The sequence below is a fragment of the Cervus elaphus genome, chromosome 20, assembly GCF_910594005.1.
Source record: "Cervus elaphus chromosome 20, mCerEla1.1, whole genome shotgun sequence".
In the NCBI taxonomy this organism is placed as follows: Eukaryota; Metazoa; Chordata; class Mammalia; order Artiodactyla; family Cervidae; genus Cervus; species Cervus elaphus.
The window spans coordinates 38,045,984-38,064,940 of record NC_057834.1 but is presented as its reverse complement, the minus strand read 5'-3'; the positions used below and the strand labels follow the sequence as shown (position 1 = coordinate 38,064,940).

At 40.6% G+C, this 18,957-nt stretch overlaps 2 protein-coding genes across 5 annotated transcripts in view; one reads left to right on the top strand and one right to left on the bottom strand.

Moving 5' to 3' along the window:
- LOC122677288 (GON-4-like protein) overlaps nt 1–16,154 on the bottom strand; it is a 37,652-nt gene extending 21,498 nt beyond the window's left edge. Inside the window, 3 exon segments of the mRNA XM_043877245.1 lie at nt 7,655–7,753; nt 13,681–14,202; nt 16,031–16,154. Of these exon segments, the coding sequence (XP_043733180.1) occupies nt 7,655–7,753; nt 13,681–14,202; nt 16,031–16,067 (658 nt within the window). The 5' untranslated portion in view covers nt 16,068–16,154.
- SYT11 (synaptotagmin 11) overlaps nt 1–18,957 on the top strand; it is a 75,432-nt gene that overhangs the window by 38,039 nt on the left and 18,436 nt on the right. Inside the window, exon 1 of one of the 4 annotated variants that reach the window (XM_043877249.1) lies at nt 17,751–18,244. The exons of 1 other annotated variant lie outside the window; for it this stretch is intronic. In XM_043877249.1, coding sequence (XP_043733184.1) covers nt 18,211–18,244 — 34 coding nt within the window. In that variant the 5' untranslated portion in view covers nt 17,751–18,210. Of the gene's footprint in view, nt 1–17,750; nt 18,245–18,284; nt 18,595–18,957 lie in introns of those variants that run through there. 2 more of the 4 variants (XM_043877248.1, XM_043877250.1) reach the window with 2 other exon arrangements.

Here is an 18,957-nt window from a genome sequence, read left to right as displayed (position 1 = left end):
TGTTTCATTTTGCAATACAGGGAATTCCAGGAAAACAAAGAGAGTTATTTTTAGCAAGGCTTTTGACAAAATCCTCAAATGTATTAATATCCATGATTCACTCATTCATTTAAAAACATTTATTGAACAACAATTATATGCCTTAATCCCTGTTCTAGATGCTCAGATATATGACAGAAACTCTCATGAATGAAGCTTAAATTCTAGAGGGAAAACAAACAAAAACATAAGGTAGGCAATTTTTTTTAAAATTTATTTATTATTTGTGGTCACCCTGGTCTTTGTTGCTGTGTGCGGACTTCCTCTAGTTGCGGAGAACAGGGGGTACTCTCTAGTTTGTGGTGGCATGGACTTCTCACTGCAGTGGCTTCCCCTGTTGCAGAGCACAGACTTGAGGGAACTGGCTCAGCAGTTGCGGCGCATGAGCTTAGTTGCCCCAATGCATGTGGAATCTTCCCGCACCAGGGACTGAACCCATGTCCCCTGTATTGGTAAGTGGATTCTTGACCCCTGGACCACCAGGGAAGTCCTACATGATTTTATGAGATAAATTCATAGTCTGCTGGCCTATCCTACTGAATGGAGTCAAGAGAGAAGTCTCCAGTAATGTGTCAAAGGACTCTATCTTTGGACCAGCAATGCCATTAACAACCGAAAACACCCAGAAAACACACTTTTCAAATTTGTAAATGATACAAAGCTGGAAGGAATCACCAAACCAACCAATGACAGATTCGAAATTCTAAGTTTTCTCAAATTAACTGGATGAAACGGAACAGGGATAAACAAGTCATACATTTAGGATTTTCAAAAATCAGTTTATTAAGTGCACAAAAAGGTAACATGGCTTAAAAACAATTAATCTGAAAAAGGCCTCAATTTTTTTGGTTGGCCTTCAGATCAATTCTAGAGGACTGTGATCATTTCTATAAAAGCCCTTCTTAAGAGGGCATTAAAAAGCTAAAATCCAAATGTTTATGAGGATATGAATCAACTGGAACTCTAAAAAGAATATAAAAGACCTTTGGAAAAAGGCAATTTCTCAGAATATACAGCTACTGTATGACCAGTGATTCCTCCCCTAGAGAGCTGACCGAAGGAAATGAAACATTTGTTCACAAAACTAACAAGAGAACATATACACAACGGAATATTACTCAGCCATAAAAGGAACACATTTGAGTCAGTTCTAATGAGGTGGATGATCCTAGAGCCTATCATACAGAGTAAGTCAGAAAGAGAAAGTTAAATATAGTATACTAACACATATATATGGAATCTAGAAAGATGGTACTGATGAATTTATTTGCAAGGGAGCAATGAAGAAACAGACATAGAGAACAGACTTATAGACAAGGGGAGAGGGGAGGAGAGGGTGAGATGTATGGAGAGAGTAACAGGGAAACTTACATCACCATATGTAAAATTGATAACCAACGGGAATTTGCTGTATGTCTCAGGGAACTCAAACAGGGGCTTTGTATCAACCTAGAGGGGTGGGGTGGGGAGGGAGATGGGAGGGAGGTTCAGGAGGGAGGGAACAAATGCACAGCTATGGCTGATTCATGTTGATGTCAGACAGAAAACAAGGTTCTGTAAAGCAATTATTCTTCAATTAAAAAATAAATTAAAAAAAACAAGAAAGTTCAGAACTATCTTTATTCAAGACAGACAGAAATTAGAAAGAATTAGGTGTCCATCAACGACTGGGGATTGATGAAAAATAAACAAATTGGTATATTTCTACACTGGAATCCAACTCAGCAATAAAAAGGAAGAAATTAAATAATACAAGCAATACACATGAATCTCAGAAACATGCTAAGTGAAAGAAGCCTTACACAACACAACACATACTACATGATTCCATTTACATGAAGTTTTAAAACAGGCAAACACCTAATCTGTGATAGAAAAAAACAAAACTGTGGTTGCACCTGAGAGAATGGTCAGGGAACTGATCTTGAGGGGTCAGTAGGTACTTTAGGGGTGATAAATATCTATCTTGTTAGGGGTTTCACTCATCAAACCTCACTGAATAGTACACTTAAGATTTCTATACAATAATGTGTATAAACATACCTAAAAAGAAAAACTGTAAACAAATATTCAGTTCTAATTCAAGATGCATGTGGGCTAAGTAGCTTCAGTCGTGTCTGATTCTTTGCAAACCAATGGATTGTGGCCCGCCAGGTTTCTCTTTCCATGGGATTCTCCAGGCAAGAATAATGGAATGGGTTGCCATTCCCTTCTCCAGGGGATCTTCCCGAAGGATTGAACCTGTGGTATCTTATGTCTCTTGCATGGGCAGGTGGGTTCTTTACCACAAGCACCACCTGGGAAGCCCCTAATTCATGATACGTATGATGAAATGTTTAGATATCTACAACTCACTATGAAATGCTTAAAAAAAAAAAAAGATTAGGAGATGGATAGAGAAATAAGTGAAGAGCTGCATAATTAATATATGAAAAGTTAACTATAGAAACTAGGTGGTGAGAATATGGGTGTCCACTGTACAATTCTTTCAACTTTTCCATATGTTTGAAAAGTTTCATGATAAAATGTAATGAGGGAGAAATTTTCTTAAAAACAAAGGCTAGAATCCAGAAGAAGGTTAACTTGGGGGTTGAAGTGTGGAAAGTCTGAAATGTAGAGAACTAAAGAAACTTGGTATGTTTAGCACAGTAAAGAAAAAAATGTAGGAAAAGAAATATACTATGCACATTTGGGGGTAAATCACATTCTTAGCAACAATGGACAAAAAGAGAAATACAAAAGATAGATTCAAGTTCAATAAGGAAAACGTTAACTGAGGAGGTGTTTGAGAGTAGGACACACTATCTGCAGAACTGATGAACTCCCTGTCACCTGTTCCCCAAAAAGATTCAAAGGCCACATCAGAGAGGCCATGAAAATGCTTACGTGGGAAGAAAACATATGTAACCACGGGAAGCTTGCCAAACTCTGTGATTGCATACTATAGTAAAAAGTGATCTCTTGCAGTTCTTGAGTATTCTTCATCAAGTTTAGCACAATACCACAGACCTTGAATAACAACCATGGGACCCATACGAAGTGCCACTAGTGATGCTGGGAAGTGCTCCCAAGAAGCACTGAATTGCTTGATAGGTACCAGAGACTGCAGTCTGCAGCTGTGATTTCCTACCATTTCAAGATAAACGAAGCCAGTTTAAGGACCTTTGTAAAAAAGAAAAGGAAATTCATGAAGCCATAGCTGAAGCTATGCAAGCAGGTGCAAAAACCTAGCGCTTTTTGCAAAATACTTTTTTATCAAGTAGGAAAGGACAAGGGCAAATATAAGGAAGAAACAATTGAGAAGATGCAGGAATAAAGTCATCTTGTCTACAGCTTTCATTAAAAACTGTTAAAATGAAAAAAAAAAAAGAGAATGCAACTTTTAAGTGGGTGGAGGATTGCTATAAGAAAGACATACCTATCTGAGACGATTTGAGAAACAGCAAAGTCATTATACAACTTAAAGCAAAAGGAAGGTGAAGAACATAAGGCTAGAGAATTTAATGCCAACAAAGGATGGTTTGATAATTTTAGAAAGAGGTTTGGCTTAAAAACTGTCAAGATATCAGGAGAAGCAGCCTCTGCTAATGCAGAGGCAGCAGACAAGTTCCCAGATGGCATTAAGAAAATCATTGAGGAGAAGGAGTATCTGCCTGATCGGTTTTTAGTGCAGATGAAAATGCCCTAATCTGGAGGAGGGGGAAAAAAAGCCACAAAGGACATTAATTGGTAAGAAAGAGAAGCAAGAACCAGGATGTAAGGCAGGAAGGGAGACACTAAGTCTACTGTTCTGTGAAAATGCAGTCAGGTTTATGACCAGGACTGCCCTTCTCTATAAAGCTGCTCGCCCCAGCCTTGAAGGGAAAAGATAAAACAGAAGCTACCAGTCTTTGGATATTAAAAAAAAAAAAAGAAGGCCCTTTCTCTGAATTGGTTCCATCAATGCTTTGTCCCTGAAGTCAGGAAATACCTTATTTTTTAAGCTTCTTTTCATATCAGACAGTGCCCCTGGCAACCCAGAACCCCATGAATTCAACACTGAAGGCATCTAGTGGTCTACTTGCCTCTAAGCCCGTCTCCAATTCAGCCTTTAGATCAGGGGTCATAAGGACCTTAAAGGTGCATTATACATGATATTCTTTTTTGTTTGTTTGTTTGTTTTTATTAGTTGGAGGCTAATTACTTTACAATATTGTAGTGGTTTTTGCCATACATTGACATGAATCAGCCTACACATGATATTCTATGGAAAGGATTATCACCAATACACAAGTGCCCCTATGGAGAGAACATCACGTAAGTCTGGAGGAAGGATTACACTATGGAAGATGCCAACACTCTTAGGGAAAAAGCCAAGAAAGCCATCAAACCTGCAACAACAAATCCCCACTGGAGAAAACCGTGTTCAGAAGCCATGCATGAATTCACAGGATTTACGACAGAGCCAATCAAGGAAATCATGAAAGAGATTGTGAATATGGCCCCAAAAAGATGGGGGTAAAGAGATTCAAGTTTTGGATCTTAGAGAAATTCAAGAGCTAACAGACACCACACCACAGGAATTAACAGAAGATGACTTGATGGAGGTGAGTGCTTCCAAACCAGTGCCAATGAGCACTGATATAAGACAAACTAATATAAGACAATCTGGCAGAAGAGTTCTGATTATTCAAGACTCTTTTTTCATTTCTTTTACATGGAGACTTCATGATACACACTCTGAAACCAAAGCACATGGTGGGAGACGGATTGGTACCACACAGAAACATTTTTAGAGAAATGAAAAAGCAAAAAAGTCAGACAAAAATTACGATGTATTTCCACAATGTCACATTCTCTGCTTCCTCATCAGCCTCCACCACCTCTTCTGTCTCACCACCCCTGCAACAGCAAGACCAACCCCCCTTCTTTCTCCTCTTCCTCCTCAGCTGACTCAATGTGAAGACAAGGAGGATAAAGGCATTTTTCATGATCCACTTCTACTTAATTAACAGTAAATAGTCACCATGCCAACAGTTAATAAACTTACCTGTTGTGTATATATGTGTGTCTTTCTGTGAAAATCTAATAACTGTATGGCAAGAACTGTATAAGATGTTTTTGTGTCATCATCATTATCATTGCCTAACTATTAGAACATCATGGGCAAGACTTATACTGAAATGAATAGCCTACCCTTACATAAAGTGATATTTAATATAAAATTAACAATGTGTTAGCTTTATTACTGATGTATAACTTTGCTTTCAAAGAGTTACATTACCTGTAGTATGCCTCTCTCTTGTAATCAGAGAAACCTTGTATCAGCCTCTCATATTTTTTAAAATGTAATAATGTTTACAATCCTGTACATGAATATTGACTCAATGTTACTTTTGTTCAGTCATTAAGTCATGTCTGAGTCTTTGCAACCCCACAGACTGCAGCACGCCAGGTTTCCCTGTTCTCTGCTATCTCCCAGAGTTTGCTAAAACTCATGTCCACTGAGTGGTGATGCTATCTAACCATGCCATCCTCTGCTGTCCCTTTCTTCTTTTGCCTTCAATTTCTCCCAGCATCAGGGTCTTTTCCAAAGAGCTGGCTCTTTGCATCAGGAGGCCAAAGTATTGAAGCTTCAGCTTCAGCAAACAGACCTTCCAATGAATATTCAGGGTCGATTTCCTTTAAGATTGACTGGGTTGATCTCCTTGCCATGCAAGAGACTCTCAAGAGTCTTCTTCAGCACTATAGTTCAAAAGCATCAATTCTTCAATGCCCACTCTTCTTTATGGTCCAACTCTCACAAACATACATGACTACTGAAAACACCATAGCTTTAACTATACGAACCTTTGTCAGCAAAGCACTGTCTCTGCTTTTTAATATGCTGTCCAGGTTTGTCATAGCTTTCCTTTTAAGGAGCAAACATCTTTTAATTTTATAGCTGCAGTCACCATCTGCAGTGATTTTGGAGCCCAAGAAACTAAAATCTGTCACTGCTTCCACCTATCCCCCTCCTGTTTGCCATGAAGTGATGGGACCTGATGCCACAATCTTAGTTTTTTTAAGGACTATAATACTGTATGCCATAAAATTTCTGTAACAATTCATTCATCTATAGGGCAGGGTACTGTGAAGCAATCCTATCAATTACACTAGGCTACCACCAAGCCATCATAGTGTTGCTTCTTCATTATCAATGCATGAATCCTTATACCAGTAAATAAATACAAATTTCTTTATCACATCACCTTTTCATTTTTCATGTCCAGTTGACACATATGCCTACACTCTTCTGTATCATATAGGACAATATTAATATAATGACAGATGATTTATCCTGTAAACAGACAACATAAACTTACAGTATCAATAAATACAGTATTACAAATGTAGTTGTCTTCCTTATGATTTTCTTAATAACATTCCTTTTCTCTGGTTTACTTTATTGCAAGAATCCTCCAGCCTTTTTACACTTTTTGTTTGATTCTTCCTCTAACTTTAACTGTCATAACAAAATAAATGGAAGATCTTCATTAAAAAAAGGCACTCTAATCTCAAAAATGACATGAAAGATAAACTAAAGCAACAAAACAAAACGTAAGTCCTAAAGGACTGTGCTCACATAATTCTCTTTGGACAAAGACTTGCATTGTTTAGGTACATAATAAACACTTTGGCATACTGATAAAGCTCTCTTCATAACCTTGTCAACAGCCAACGTTTTACCTGCACCATGTGGTGTTTACTATCCCAGGACAGGGGATACAAATCAACAGTTCCTGAAACATGTTACCCATTATTGGCAAACTAGCAATGGGATAATTTTTTTAAAAATGACTCAAGCCAAGTTATCTGTTTCCCATGCCTCCAATCTTGTTCTCTTCACCCACCAAATCAATAAATTAAACTGGCATTAAATCAAAGTGATGTTTCTAGAATCCAAGTCAGTTCCTACTGATTTCCTGCTTCAAACTCTTTGAGCTCTCCTTTTTGACAGATCAAAAATCAAATCTAAGGTTCAAGACCTGAACACTGCTTAACTTTCCTATCATCACTCACTCAGACAACTAAATCAAACTTACTATTTTCGAAACACATGTATTGTTGTTTCATAATTTCATGGTCTGCAGACATTCTTCTATTTGCAATATCCTTCTCTGGCCCCATTTGCCAAAAATTTCTTACTGCTCCTTCTAAACTAAGATGAAACATCTCATTTTGTGAATCATTCCCTAAGCCATAGTATACATAGGACACTATATACCCTTTTCTAGGCCACCAGGGTACCTTATACACAAGCTATTATAGCTCCTATCACTGTGTACTGTAGCTGTTTCTGTCTGTATCCCCCTGCTAAGCTGACATCCTACAGGCAGAGGCCATGTCTTACTCATTTCGGTACAATCGCTGCCAAATACTGGACTCAATACGTGACTGTGGGGTGTATAAATGAGTAACTGAAAGGATTCCTGAATATATATGTAAATTTAAAGAATTATAGAAATAAATGGTAGAGGAAACTTAAATGTCTTAATCTAAGTGGGCTACAAGCTTCACCCTCAAAAATCCGCAAAGTACACAAAACTAGATGTGGAAAAGTCAAGAGCAGGACTCATAACACACACAGACTCACTGGTGACTCTTACTGCCCGGTCAGTGCGGAAGTCCTTTGCATCTGGTCCATCAAGTTCTTCCAGGAAATTATATTCCGGATTGTCATCATTTGCCTCCTCTAGGAAAAGAAAATGTTTCAGATACTTTTTCCCAACCGTGAACTCATCTCTCTAAAGAATATTTAAGATGTTCAGCCCCATAAGAATCTATTCCAATATAGCACACTTATTCTGAAGATTATATCTTTTATTTATTTTTTGACCATGCCACGAGGTTTGCAATATCTTAGCTCCCTGACCAGGAATTGAACCCAGGCCCACAGCAGTGAAAGCAAAGATTTCTAACCAGTGGAACACCAGGGAACTCCCTATTCTGCAGTTTTTACACAACTTAGTCTTTCTTTTTTTCCCTCACTGCCAGTGTACAAATCATTTCCCATAGCTGATTCATCTCACCTATTCTCCTTACTAACCTAAGTTCCTTCCTCCCTTCGAACAAGTCCCTCCCAACATGAAGCCTACACAACCCATTGGACCAATCTCATCCACTGAGGGCAGAAACCAAAACGAAGGAGGAACACAACACTAAACCCTGGGAAAAGGAGACCTCAAGTACAGTAACTTACCAAAAAGTGAAAAGATAGAGAAATACTGTGCAAATGAAGGAACAAAGTAAAAACTCACAAGACCAAATAAATGAAGAGGAAATAGCCAAACTGCCTGAAAAAGAATTCAGAGTAATGATAGTAAAGATGAGCCCAAACCTCGAAAGCAGAATGGAAAAAATGACAGAATCAATGAGCACATTTAACAAGGACCTAGAAGAAATTAAAAAATAAACAGGGACAGACAATACAATTACTGAAATTAAAAATTCTCTAGAAAAAAATCAATACTCAAGTAATTAAGGTAGAAAACAGATAAGTGAGCTAGAAGATAGAATGGCGGAAATAACTGCTGAAAAGCAGAATAAAGGAAAAAGAACGAAAAAAATTGAGGATAGTCTCAGAGACCTCTGGAACAATACTAAACACAACACCAGTCGAATTATAGAGATCCCAGAAAAGAGGAGAAAAAGGGTCGAGAAATTTTTTGAAGAGATCATAGTTGAAAACTTTCCTAACATGGTCAAGAACAGTCAATCAAGTCCAAGAAGCACAGAGAATCTCATTTACGATAAACCCAAGGAGAAACGCACCAAGACACATACTAATCAAACTAACAAAAAATAAAAACAAAGAAAAAATATTAAAAGCAGCAAGTGAAAAGCAATAAATAAATTGGAGAAGGAGTTCATCAAGGCTGTATACTGTCACCCTGCTTATTTAACTTATAGGCAGAGTATATCATGTGAAACGCTTGGCTGGATAACCCACAAACTGAAACCAAGACTGCCGGGAGAAAGATCAACAATCTCAGATATGCAGATAATGCCACTGTAATGGCAGAAAGCAGAGGAACTAAACAGCCTCTTGGTAAGGGTGAAAGAAGAGTGAAAAAGCCTGGCTTAAAACTCAACATTCAAAAAACGAAGATCATGGCATCCAGTCCCATCACTTCATGGCAAATAGATGGGGAAAATGTGGAAATAGTGACAGATTTTATTTTCATGGGCTCCAAAATCACTGCAGATGGTGACTGCAGCCATGAAATTAAAAGATGCTCCTTGGAAGAAAAGCAATGACAAACCTAGAAAGCATATTAAAAAGCAGACATTACTTTGCCAACAAAGGTCTGTATAGTTAAAGCTATGGTTTTTCCAGTAGTCATGTATGGATGTGAAAGTTGGACCATGAAGAAAGCTGCATGAAGAAAGCTGAGACCAAAGAATCGATGCTTTCGAATGGTGGTGCTGGAGAAGACTCTTGGAGACCCTTGGACAGCAAGGAGATCAAACTAGTCAATCCTGAGGGAAATCAATCCTGAATATTCATTGGAAGAGCAGATGCTGAAGTTGAAGCTGCAATACTTTGGCCACATTGGAAAAGACCCTGATGCTGGGAAAGACTGACGGCAGGAGGAAAAGGGGGAGACAGAGGATGAAATGGTTGGATGGCATCACCTACTCAACGGACATGAGTTTGAGTAGTGAAGGTCAGGGCAGCCTGACATGCTGCAGTCTGTGGGGTCACAAACAGTCGGACACGACTTAGCAACTGAGCAACAACAACACACAAGGGAAACCCCATACGATTAACAGCTGATCTCTCAGCAGAAACTCTGCAGGCCAGAAGGGAATGGCAGGCTATATCTGAAGTACTGAATGTGAAAAACCTACAACCAAGATTACCTTACCTGGCAAGGATCTCATTCAATATTGATGGAGAAGTCAAAAGCTTTACAGACAAGTAAAAGTTAAAAGAGAATTTAGCACCGCCAAACCAGCTTTACAACAAATGTTAAAGGGACTACTATAGACAGGAAACACAAAAGAAGGAAAAGACCTACAAAAACAAATCCAAAACAATTAAGAAAATGTCAATAGGAACACATATATCAATAATTACTTTAAATGTAAATGGATAAAACGTTCCAACCAAAAGACACAGACTCCTGAATGGATACAGGAACAAGACCTATATACATGCTGTCTACAAGAGACACTCTTCAGACCTAGAGACACATATAGACTGAATGTGAGAGGGTGGAAAAAGACATTCCATAGTAATTCTCATATAGAGACCTTAAAATAAAGAATATTACAAGAGATAAGGAAGGACACTACATAATGATCAAGGGATCAATCCAAGAAGTAATTTGCTTACTGCTAGTAATTTACTTACAGCTTCAAATTGGTAACATGAAAATAATTAGCTGAAAACTGTAAAAACCAACTGACTGTAAGCTGAAATCTACCTAAGTTAATCATTTTTAGAAGACAAAGAAAGGAGAAAAAAAGACTCAAGGAGAAATTAGGGTATGTAAATCAATTTTAAAAGAACAATTAAAATTCTGTGAGAATAAACACCAATCCAGAGAAAGGTTTAATCACTAACACCTGCAGCCTAGAAACATAATTTAACAGTGTATATCAATTGTAACACAATGCTGATACTTCAGAATAACCTAAATGTTTTTCTGCTTTTTCCCCCACATAATCATAATCAAAAAACCAAAATGTTACTTAAATGAAAGCAAAACAACAAAAAGAATAGGCACTAAATTATAATAGCAATTACTCTGGGGCTTCCCTGGTAGCTCAGTTGGTAAAGAATTCACCTGCTAATTCAGGAGACACCAGTTCGATTCCTGGGTCAGGAAGATCCCTGGAGAAGGGATAGGCTACCCACTCCAGTATTCTTGGGCTTTCCTGATGACTCAGCTGGGAAAGAATTTGCCCACAATGCGAGAGACCTGGGTTTGATCCCTGGGTTGGGGAGATCCCCTGGAGAAGGAAACAGCTACCCACTCCAGTATTTCTAGCCTGGAGAATTCCATGGACTATCCATGGGGTTGCAAAGAGTCAGACATGACTGAGCAACTTTCACTTTCACTCTGAGTAGTAAGATTATCAGTGATTTTTATTTTTTTCTTTCAACTTTTCAATATTTTCCAAAATGCACATATATGAATTTTCAATCTTTCTTCTTTCTTCCTTTCTGCTTTTTATGTGACATGTCTATTTGACCAAATAATGTTACTTGGCGGGGGGTGGGGGGGGGGCGGTGGACGGGGTGGTGGTAAAAGGGAGTCAAAATGTACTTCTTTGACTGGTATTATTTGCTTAGTCACTAAGCTGTGTCCACCTCTTTTGCAACCCCATGGATTGCAGCCTACCAGGCTCCTCTGTCCATGGAATTTCCCAGGCAAAAATACTGGAGTGGGTTGCCATGTCCTTCTCCAGGAGATCTTTCTGATCCAGGATCCGTACCTGCATCTCCTGCACTGGCAGGCAGATTTTCTTTACCACAGAGCCACTGAGATGGTGGTATTACTTGTACATACAGCTAACAGAAGTATTACAAGGTGGGAGAATCAACTTTCAATTATCCAGATTAATGAGGGGTAGTAGCATTACTGATAATACTAAAACAAACATGTTTATTTTATCTACATTTGATATTTTTTATTTTATTTATCTATTCTTGGATATTAACTGACAATTAAACCCCCTTGAACCCCTACTTAGTTTCACATTCCGTCTCTAGCATTCTAATTCTGCATTTTCTTCATTCCTTCTGGTCTTCATGTCACAAACACACCACAGCCAAGGAGAAAATTTAAGTCATGTGGTTGCAAGACTAGCTATTTCCATTTTCACTCCACTGCACAAATTATCACTGGGACTTTCATCGTTCACTCTTTAATTTCATCATTTGATTTCCTTTTCCCAAAATCTCTCCTAAATCTACTCTCAAAGATCAACCTTTAAATGTAATATTTTTCTCAGGTATCAATGTATCTCCTTTGTCACTAACTTTTTTTTTTTTTTTTTGGTCACTAAGTTTTATATAAAGTACCTGCACTTAAAACTCTCCTGCCTCCGTGACTTTCACTATTATTGATACTTCTCAAGTTTACCCTTCTCTATCATCTTCTGCCATGTTCCTTTCCATGAGAAGAACCACAATCAAAACTTTTTTAGTTCTACCTCTTATCAAACTTCAATCTCAGTTTTCTATTTTTCCCTGATGGCCCCAATGTCACCTCACACTCCGCATATCTAAAGCTGAACTCATTTTAACCCCTCAAATAACTCCCCACGAGGGCATGCTTCACCATCCCCCAACCCAGATAAATTAAATATTATCAGTCTCTGAGTAACATTAATTCTTTCTTTCTAATGTCTCTAAGACACACCCTTTCTTCTCTATCCTTACTACCAACATCCTACATCAATACTTTACAAGGTCTCAAAGGCATAACAGCATGACTCTGTATAGTAATCTGAATTTATCCTTTCTTTTTGAAACAGTGTTACGCTCCCATACAAACACAGCAGTTTTACGTGTTTGTAGAAAATGCTATTCTATTTCCACTCCTTTACCCTAAACCATCAAATTCTATCAATCCACCAAGATCCAGTTTCAAAAATCCTAATTACCTGTACCTCACTTCCATTCAATCACATATTGTCTTAAACTGCACCAAATGAATTAGGTGCTTGTGTCTTCTCTTCCCAACTAGATTATAAACATTCTGAGGTCAGAAGTATGCCTTCTGCTTCTTTTATTTATTAGTGAGCTATAACCTTCAGGAAAAGTTCAAACATTCAAGCATAAAAAACAAAGCCCATCACAATCTAAACACACTCTAACACTCTGAAGTCATCTTTAACTACCTCTCCTGCCTCTGCTCAGACTGTTCTTCAGCTAAGAAAACTCCATGCCACCATTGCATCAAATCACAGTTCATCCTTCAGGGCCTAAGGGTTATGGCATCTCTGGAGAGCCTTACCAAATGCCATAGGCAGTTGTCTTTCCCTTATAGCTGCTGCCCCTCCTCAAGGCCCACTTCATAAACAGCCACCAAATATCAATAGACATACATAGTTCATCCCTACAGAAATGATGAAAAGATAAAAAGGAAGGAAAGAGGGCCTCCCTGGTGGTCCAGTGGTTAAGAATCCACTTTGCAATGCAAGGGACACTGGTTCCTGATCCTTTCTCTAGGAAGATCCCTCAAGCTGCGTGGCAACTAAGCCTGTGTGCTACAACTACTGACTACACCTAGAACCCTGCTCCACAGTGAGAGAAGCCACTGCAGTGAGAAGCCTGCACATGACGAGAATAGCCCCCACTCTCTGCAACGAGAGAAAGCCCATGTGCAGCAACAAAGACACACCACAACCAAATAAAGAAACCTTAAAAAAAAAAAAAAAAAAAAAAGGAAAGACTATGGAAGATGATCAAGGAAATGGAGGGGAGAAGAAAGTTTCTACCCATTCAAAATGTTCAGTGCTAACCCTTACAAAGATAAGGCTCCAATTCCAAACCCAACCAGCATCCCCTTTCAGAAATGCTATTTTGTAAAGGCACTGCAGAGAGTGCAATGACAAGCTGGTACTAACAAGGTAAATGTAAGCCAAAGATCTTCCATGTCTTACCTCCTTCTTCCTTGACTTCTCCACTAGGCTTTTCTGAAAAAAGTTCCCTTGCGATAGGATGATCGCCTCTGTCTTCTTGAGTAACTGACCCAGGTCTGAGTGTAATTTTCTTCCCTCTCCTTGAGCTAGTGGCCTGAAGTTTTCCTTTACCAATGTGTGTATTTACAGGCTAAGAAGACTCCAAGGAAGGTAGGGTGATTTCCTGAGAGATGGCCACATCCACAGCTTCCAGAACTGCAACATTTGTGCTGTCGGTGAGCATCCTAGAGCTCAAAGATGGGTCCTCCATACCAAGCTGAATTCTGGCAACCTGCACGTCAAGGTCAGCTGCTCTGCCATGACTTGGACTCCAGGACAGGGACACTGACCCCAGGTCTTTAACTTGGTCAGATTCTGGTTTAACAGCTAACTGAAGGTCTAAGTCATCTTCCTCCTGGCTGCCCTGATGTTGTGGGGACTCTGTCAACGTAGTTCTTCTCTTCTTACAGGGCAACATTTTCCAAGTCCCACTTTTGTTCCATCCTGAAAGGATAAAGGCAAGTTCTTATCACCTTCCTATTAATTAATGGTAATAAATTCCCTCAGGTATACTTTTACTTATTCAATTTCAAACATGAACACTGTATTTTACACCAAATGCAATCTCCCATTAGGTGGGAAGTGAGAGGCTGAATGCGTGAGTTCAAATCCTAACTCTATTACTGATCAGTGTGTTATCTTGCCTGAGTGACTTCACCTATCCAAATTCTGGTTTCCTCAACTATAAAAGATAATAATTTGTCTAACCTTATGGAGTTGTTATAAGAATTAAATAGTAAATGATTAGTAAGTGTTAGCTATTACTATTACCATCAGGGAGGTAGGATAGCGTGATGTTGAGAGCAAACTGTGGAGTCAGACCATCTGGATTTGTTTCCCAAATAAGCTTTGTGACCTTGCATAAGTTACTTTACCTGAATTTCATTTCTTCAAAATGAAATAAAAATAGCACTTCCGTCATTAAATAGTAATTTACTAGATCAATAAATGTTTGCCATTGTTGCTTTTTTTTTTTTTTCATTGTTGCTTTTATAAACAGGTATTTCCCTTAACAAAAAGAATCCAAAAGCAAAGTGTGGTTGTTTAAAAAGGTTAGACTATATTAACAAAAATTTTGTATTGAAAACAAGAGAGATTCCTAACTTTTGTGTACACTATGTTATTTCTGAACAGCTGACTTCAATTCCAATTATCACACTTTAATGGCAACACTAACCTAAAGTGGAGGTTAACTTCTCATATGTTCTTATAGCATCTATTTGCAAACCTCTTTTTTTGTACGTACCACTTTTATGATTGCTTCTTGGCTCTTTCCCACCAGTCCCCCACAAACTATGTGCTTTTTGAGGGAAAAGATTCTTTCAATGAGTACCCCTAGTACTCAGCAATATCTGCCCTATTGGAGACTATCAGTAACTACTGTTCCCTGAATGAATGAATGAGTGTGTGAATTTCCTGTTTTGTGCATACTCTATGCAGGTTGGACCAAGAGCATATGAAAACTACCCCAAAAAACTTCATTCTCAATAAGATAGGTCCAAGAATAGAACATGCTGCCTTGTGTTACAGTGAGTTCTTCATCATTAACAATGTTCAAGTAAGGCCTGAATGCCCATCTACCGAGGCAGTAGATGAAAACCTGGACTAGAGGACGGCAACATAAAAGTGCTCTCTGAGAGCTTGAACTATAAGGTTAGTTTTAAACTGCTTTAATTCCGTTTCTCCAGGACACTGGGAGAGATTCCCCAGCCCAGACCAAATGAACTTTTGTCCATATCTTGATAATCACAGTTGAATTAACAAGTAAAGATTCCTCTGCTAAGGGAATGGTAAGGGAGAATTAAGGATCGTGGCATTAGTTTAGGCAAGTCATATTGCAGATAAATCAATGAGGTCCAAAAAGGCGGGGCTTGGGGGGGCGGGGGATGTAAAGAAGAAAGGCAGCTACAATTCAGTCAGTAGCCTGTAGGGATCAGCTCAGGCACTTCAAACACAAAAGAGGTTTAAAGAGGCCCCCTCTTCGGGAACTGCAGTCAAACCAGCAGGGTGAATGAATGCAAACACCGAGGCAGCCCCAGCGCGAACCCCTCCTGGGCAAACATTTCACAAAGTGGTACAAACTGCGCTTTTCAACTCAGCGCCTAGCGCTGACTCAGTCCCCACTCCCAGCTAGACGTCTTCACTCCCCAACGTCTGTCACGCACCCCGCACCAGCCCTCAGACCCGACCGCCTCAGGCTGAACACCCTTCGCCCGGACGTCCGCTCCACACTGCCTCTTCCCGCCCTACAGGACACAGCCCGCACCCTCACCAGCCGGCCCGCTCCCGCGGAAGCTCAGCTCCCTCATCACCGGAAGTCAGACAACGGCAGCCACTTACTAACGCGTCCCCGGGTCGCGGTGCGCCGCGTCGGGGTGTCAAGGAGCACGCTCCCAGCCCAGGCGCCATTCTATTTTAGGGCACAATGAAGCGAAAGCGCGAGTACTTCCGTTGTTGGCAAAAATATTTAAAGGCACTAGCTTGCTTTCTCTGTCCACTGAGCTATCCTACTCAAAACAACACTGGGAGTTTAAGGTTCAGTGGTTTAAGTTGACAGTACTCACTGCAAGACACCTGGAATATGCAACCAAGGAAATGGAGAATTCATAAAATTTAAGAAAGAGAAATCCTGGGTTACAAATAGTGCAGTTTCCTGAATAAAGTGAAGGTAGTCTTGAATTCAATCCATAGTAATTATTCTTATGTGTATAATACACTCCTTACAAAATGCTTTCACTTACGTTATCAAAGGTGGCTTTTTGTTTGTTTGTTTTTTTAATCTTTACAATAAATTCTATGGGACAATGGCTATTATACCTTCCGGTTTATACAGGACACATTTTAGGCTCAGCTGGGTAGATGATTTTTACAAAGATACACAGCTATCAGATGGAATCAGGTATCCTGACTCTCGCTTCTGATGCAGTAATCCGGTGTCCAGGGAGGTACTTGGAGCATAGTCGAAGGCCAATAAATTCAATATATGTGCTTTGATGTTCTCTTTTCTCTTTCCTAGAAGGACAGAAGGTCAAAACTAGAAAAGTACATTCAACTCTCTCACTTTACAGATGAACCACCAACATTTATATATTTAAGTAATTTATTTGACTTGATTTTGTCTGTAAACAGAATCTACAAAATAAAAGGATCCACAGCTCAAAATGGTGAAGTTGATATAATCATGGAGATAACCGCCAGCAGTCTGACTCTAATGTGAATCACACTAACTCTTCCATTCCAAAGATGTCTCTAGAAGCTTGGCTTTTCATTTGTGTCCTGCTTTCTGAAACTACACAATACACAGACCTGTTGGTTTGCTATCTCTTTCTCATCTAAGCTGTTCTATGCATTTGAAGCTTTTAGAAGAGAAATGTCCAACACCGATTAATTATTGGCAACCTTCATTAGTTTTTAAAAGAAAAAAGCTTCAATTTACACATCACAGAATCCCTCCTACTTATTGTTGTTCTTCAGTTGCTAAGTCGTGTCCGACTCTTTGCGACCCCATGAACTGCAGCACGCCAGGCTTCTCTGTCCTTCCCTATCTTCCTGAGTTTGCTCAAACTCATGTCCAGTGAGACAGTGATGCCATCAACTATCTCATTCTCTGTCGCCCCCTTCTCCTCTTGCCCTCAATCTTTAACAGCATCAGGGTCTTTTCCAATGAGTCAGCTCTTCCCTGGGTCTCCCGCGTTGCAGGCAGATTCTTTACCGTCTGAGCCACCAAAGAGGTTTTACTTATACAATTCAATTATTTTCAGTAAACTTTCAGGGTTGTGCAACCGTCACCAGGTTTGGTCTTCAATCAGAGCTTCTGAAGTTTGAGAAAGTTTCCATAATAATATTTAGTGGTCTCAGAAATGCAAAACAATAATGGTAATTGATACTGAAAAGCAGGCAATATATAATTTTATTTTTTCAAAATCCTACCTCCCTGTCGCCCAGAACATTCTGCTGCTATATTAAGCCTGGGGAATCGGAATCACAAGAGCTAAAGAATCTTATGCAACTTCTCCTTAGTCAGGCATCGGGGTTTTCGCTTTACAGACCCACAAGCCCATCAGTAGGCGGGGTCTCATTCTCTTGAAAATTCGGCAACGGGAGGGGTCCCCTCCCAGGGATCTTCCGGAAAGGGGCGGGGCTTGCCTTCCGGAACTTTTCGGACAGAGGCGGAGTCTTCTGCCGAGGGCCGTTCGGAGGAAGGCGGGGCCTACCTCGCATCAGGACCAGTCTGGCTGCACCTGCATCCTTAGCTCAGAGCATCCCTGGAGCATCTTAAGAGGCGACCGCAGCTGTCAACCAGGGACCAGACCGTCGCAGGAGGCATCCACCAGATACCTTCCCCCTCCCCTGACCTAGCTCTCTGCAGAGGCGGCCTCCGGTACTTACTGGAGGTCCCAGACTTGTCTGACCATTGCAAAAGCATTTATAGCAATAGCCTCTGATTACGACATGGCTGAGATCACCAACATCCGACCTAGCTTTGGTAAGTAGAAATCTGGCAAACTAAGCCTGGGGTAGGTGAAACCGTTGCCAAGCCAAGGGAGCTCAGCGGCTGGGCAGAGCGTGCAGCCCAGATCAAGGCCTTCAAGTGCCAGTCCCTCTAGAATCGGGCCTGTGGTGGTGGGTAGAATCGGGCCTACGGTGGTGGTATCGCGGGCAGTGGACAGCGTCCGAACCTGAGCCATGGGCTGCAGGACCTGAGCAGGCCGGAGTCACACCGAGGGTGGGGACGTCCGGGATGCGAAAACCTTGGATGGTGCACAGTCAGTGCCGCTGGAGGTGGGAGACAGAGAGCCTGCGAAGGACGTGCGTCCCTCCTTCGGGGGAGGAGAGGTGAGGCAGGCCGAGCCCTCCCCCTTGGGGCATGCAGGGCGGTGCCCCTTCCTCCCCCTCCCACTCCTCAGGGCTGCGGGGGAGGGAGGTGGCAAGGGGGATGGGGCATCAAGATGGCAGCTTGGAGACCGTGGGCTGTGTGGCAGGCAGCCAGGGGAGGCGGCGGCCTCTGGGGAAAGAGGGGTGCGGGGGTGGAGAGCAAAAAGGAAGCCACTCCTGAGGCCGGTCAGCTGGATGCTGGCGCTGGGAGGAAACGTGAGCCCTGCCGTGTCTGTTCTGCATCGTAATGGTGGGGTCCGTCCGAAGCTACCAAATGGCGCTTGGCGCTGCTGGGCTGGGGGATGACGTGATGTCTATTTCTGG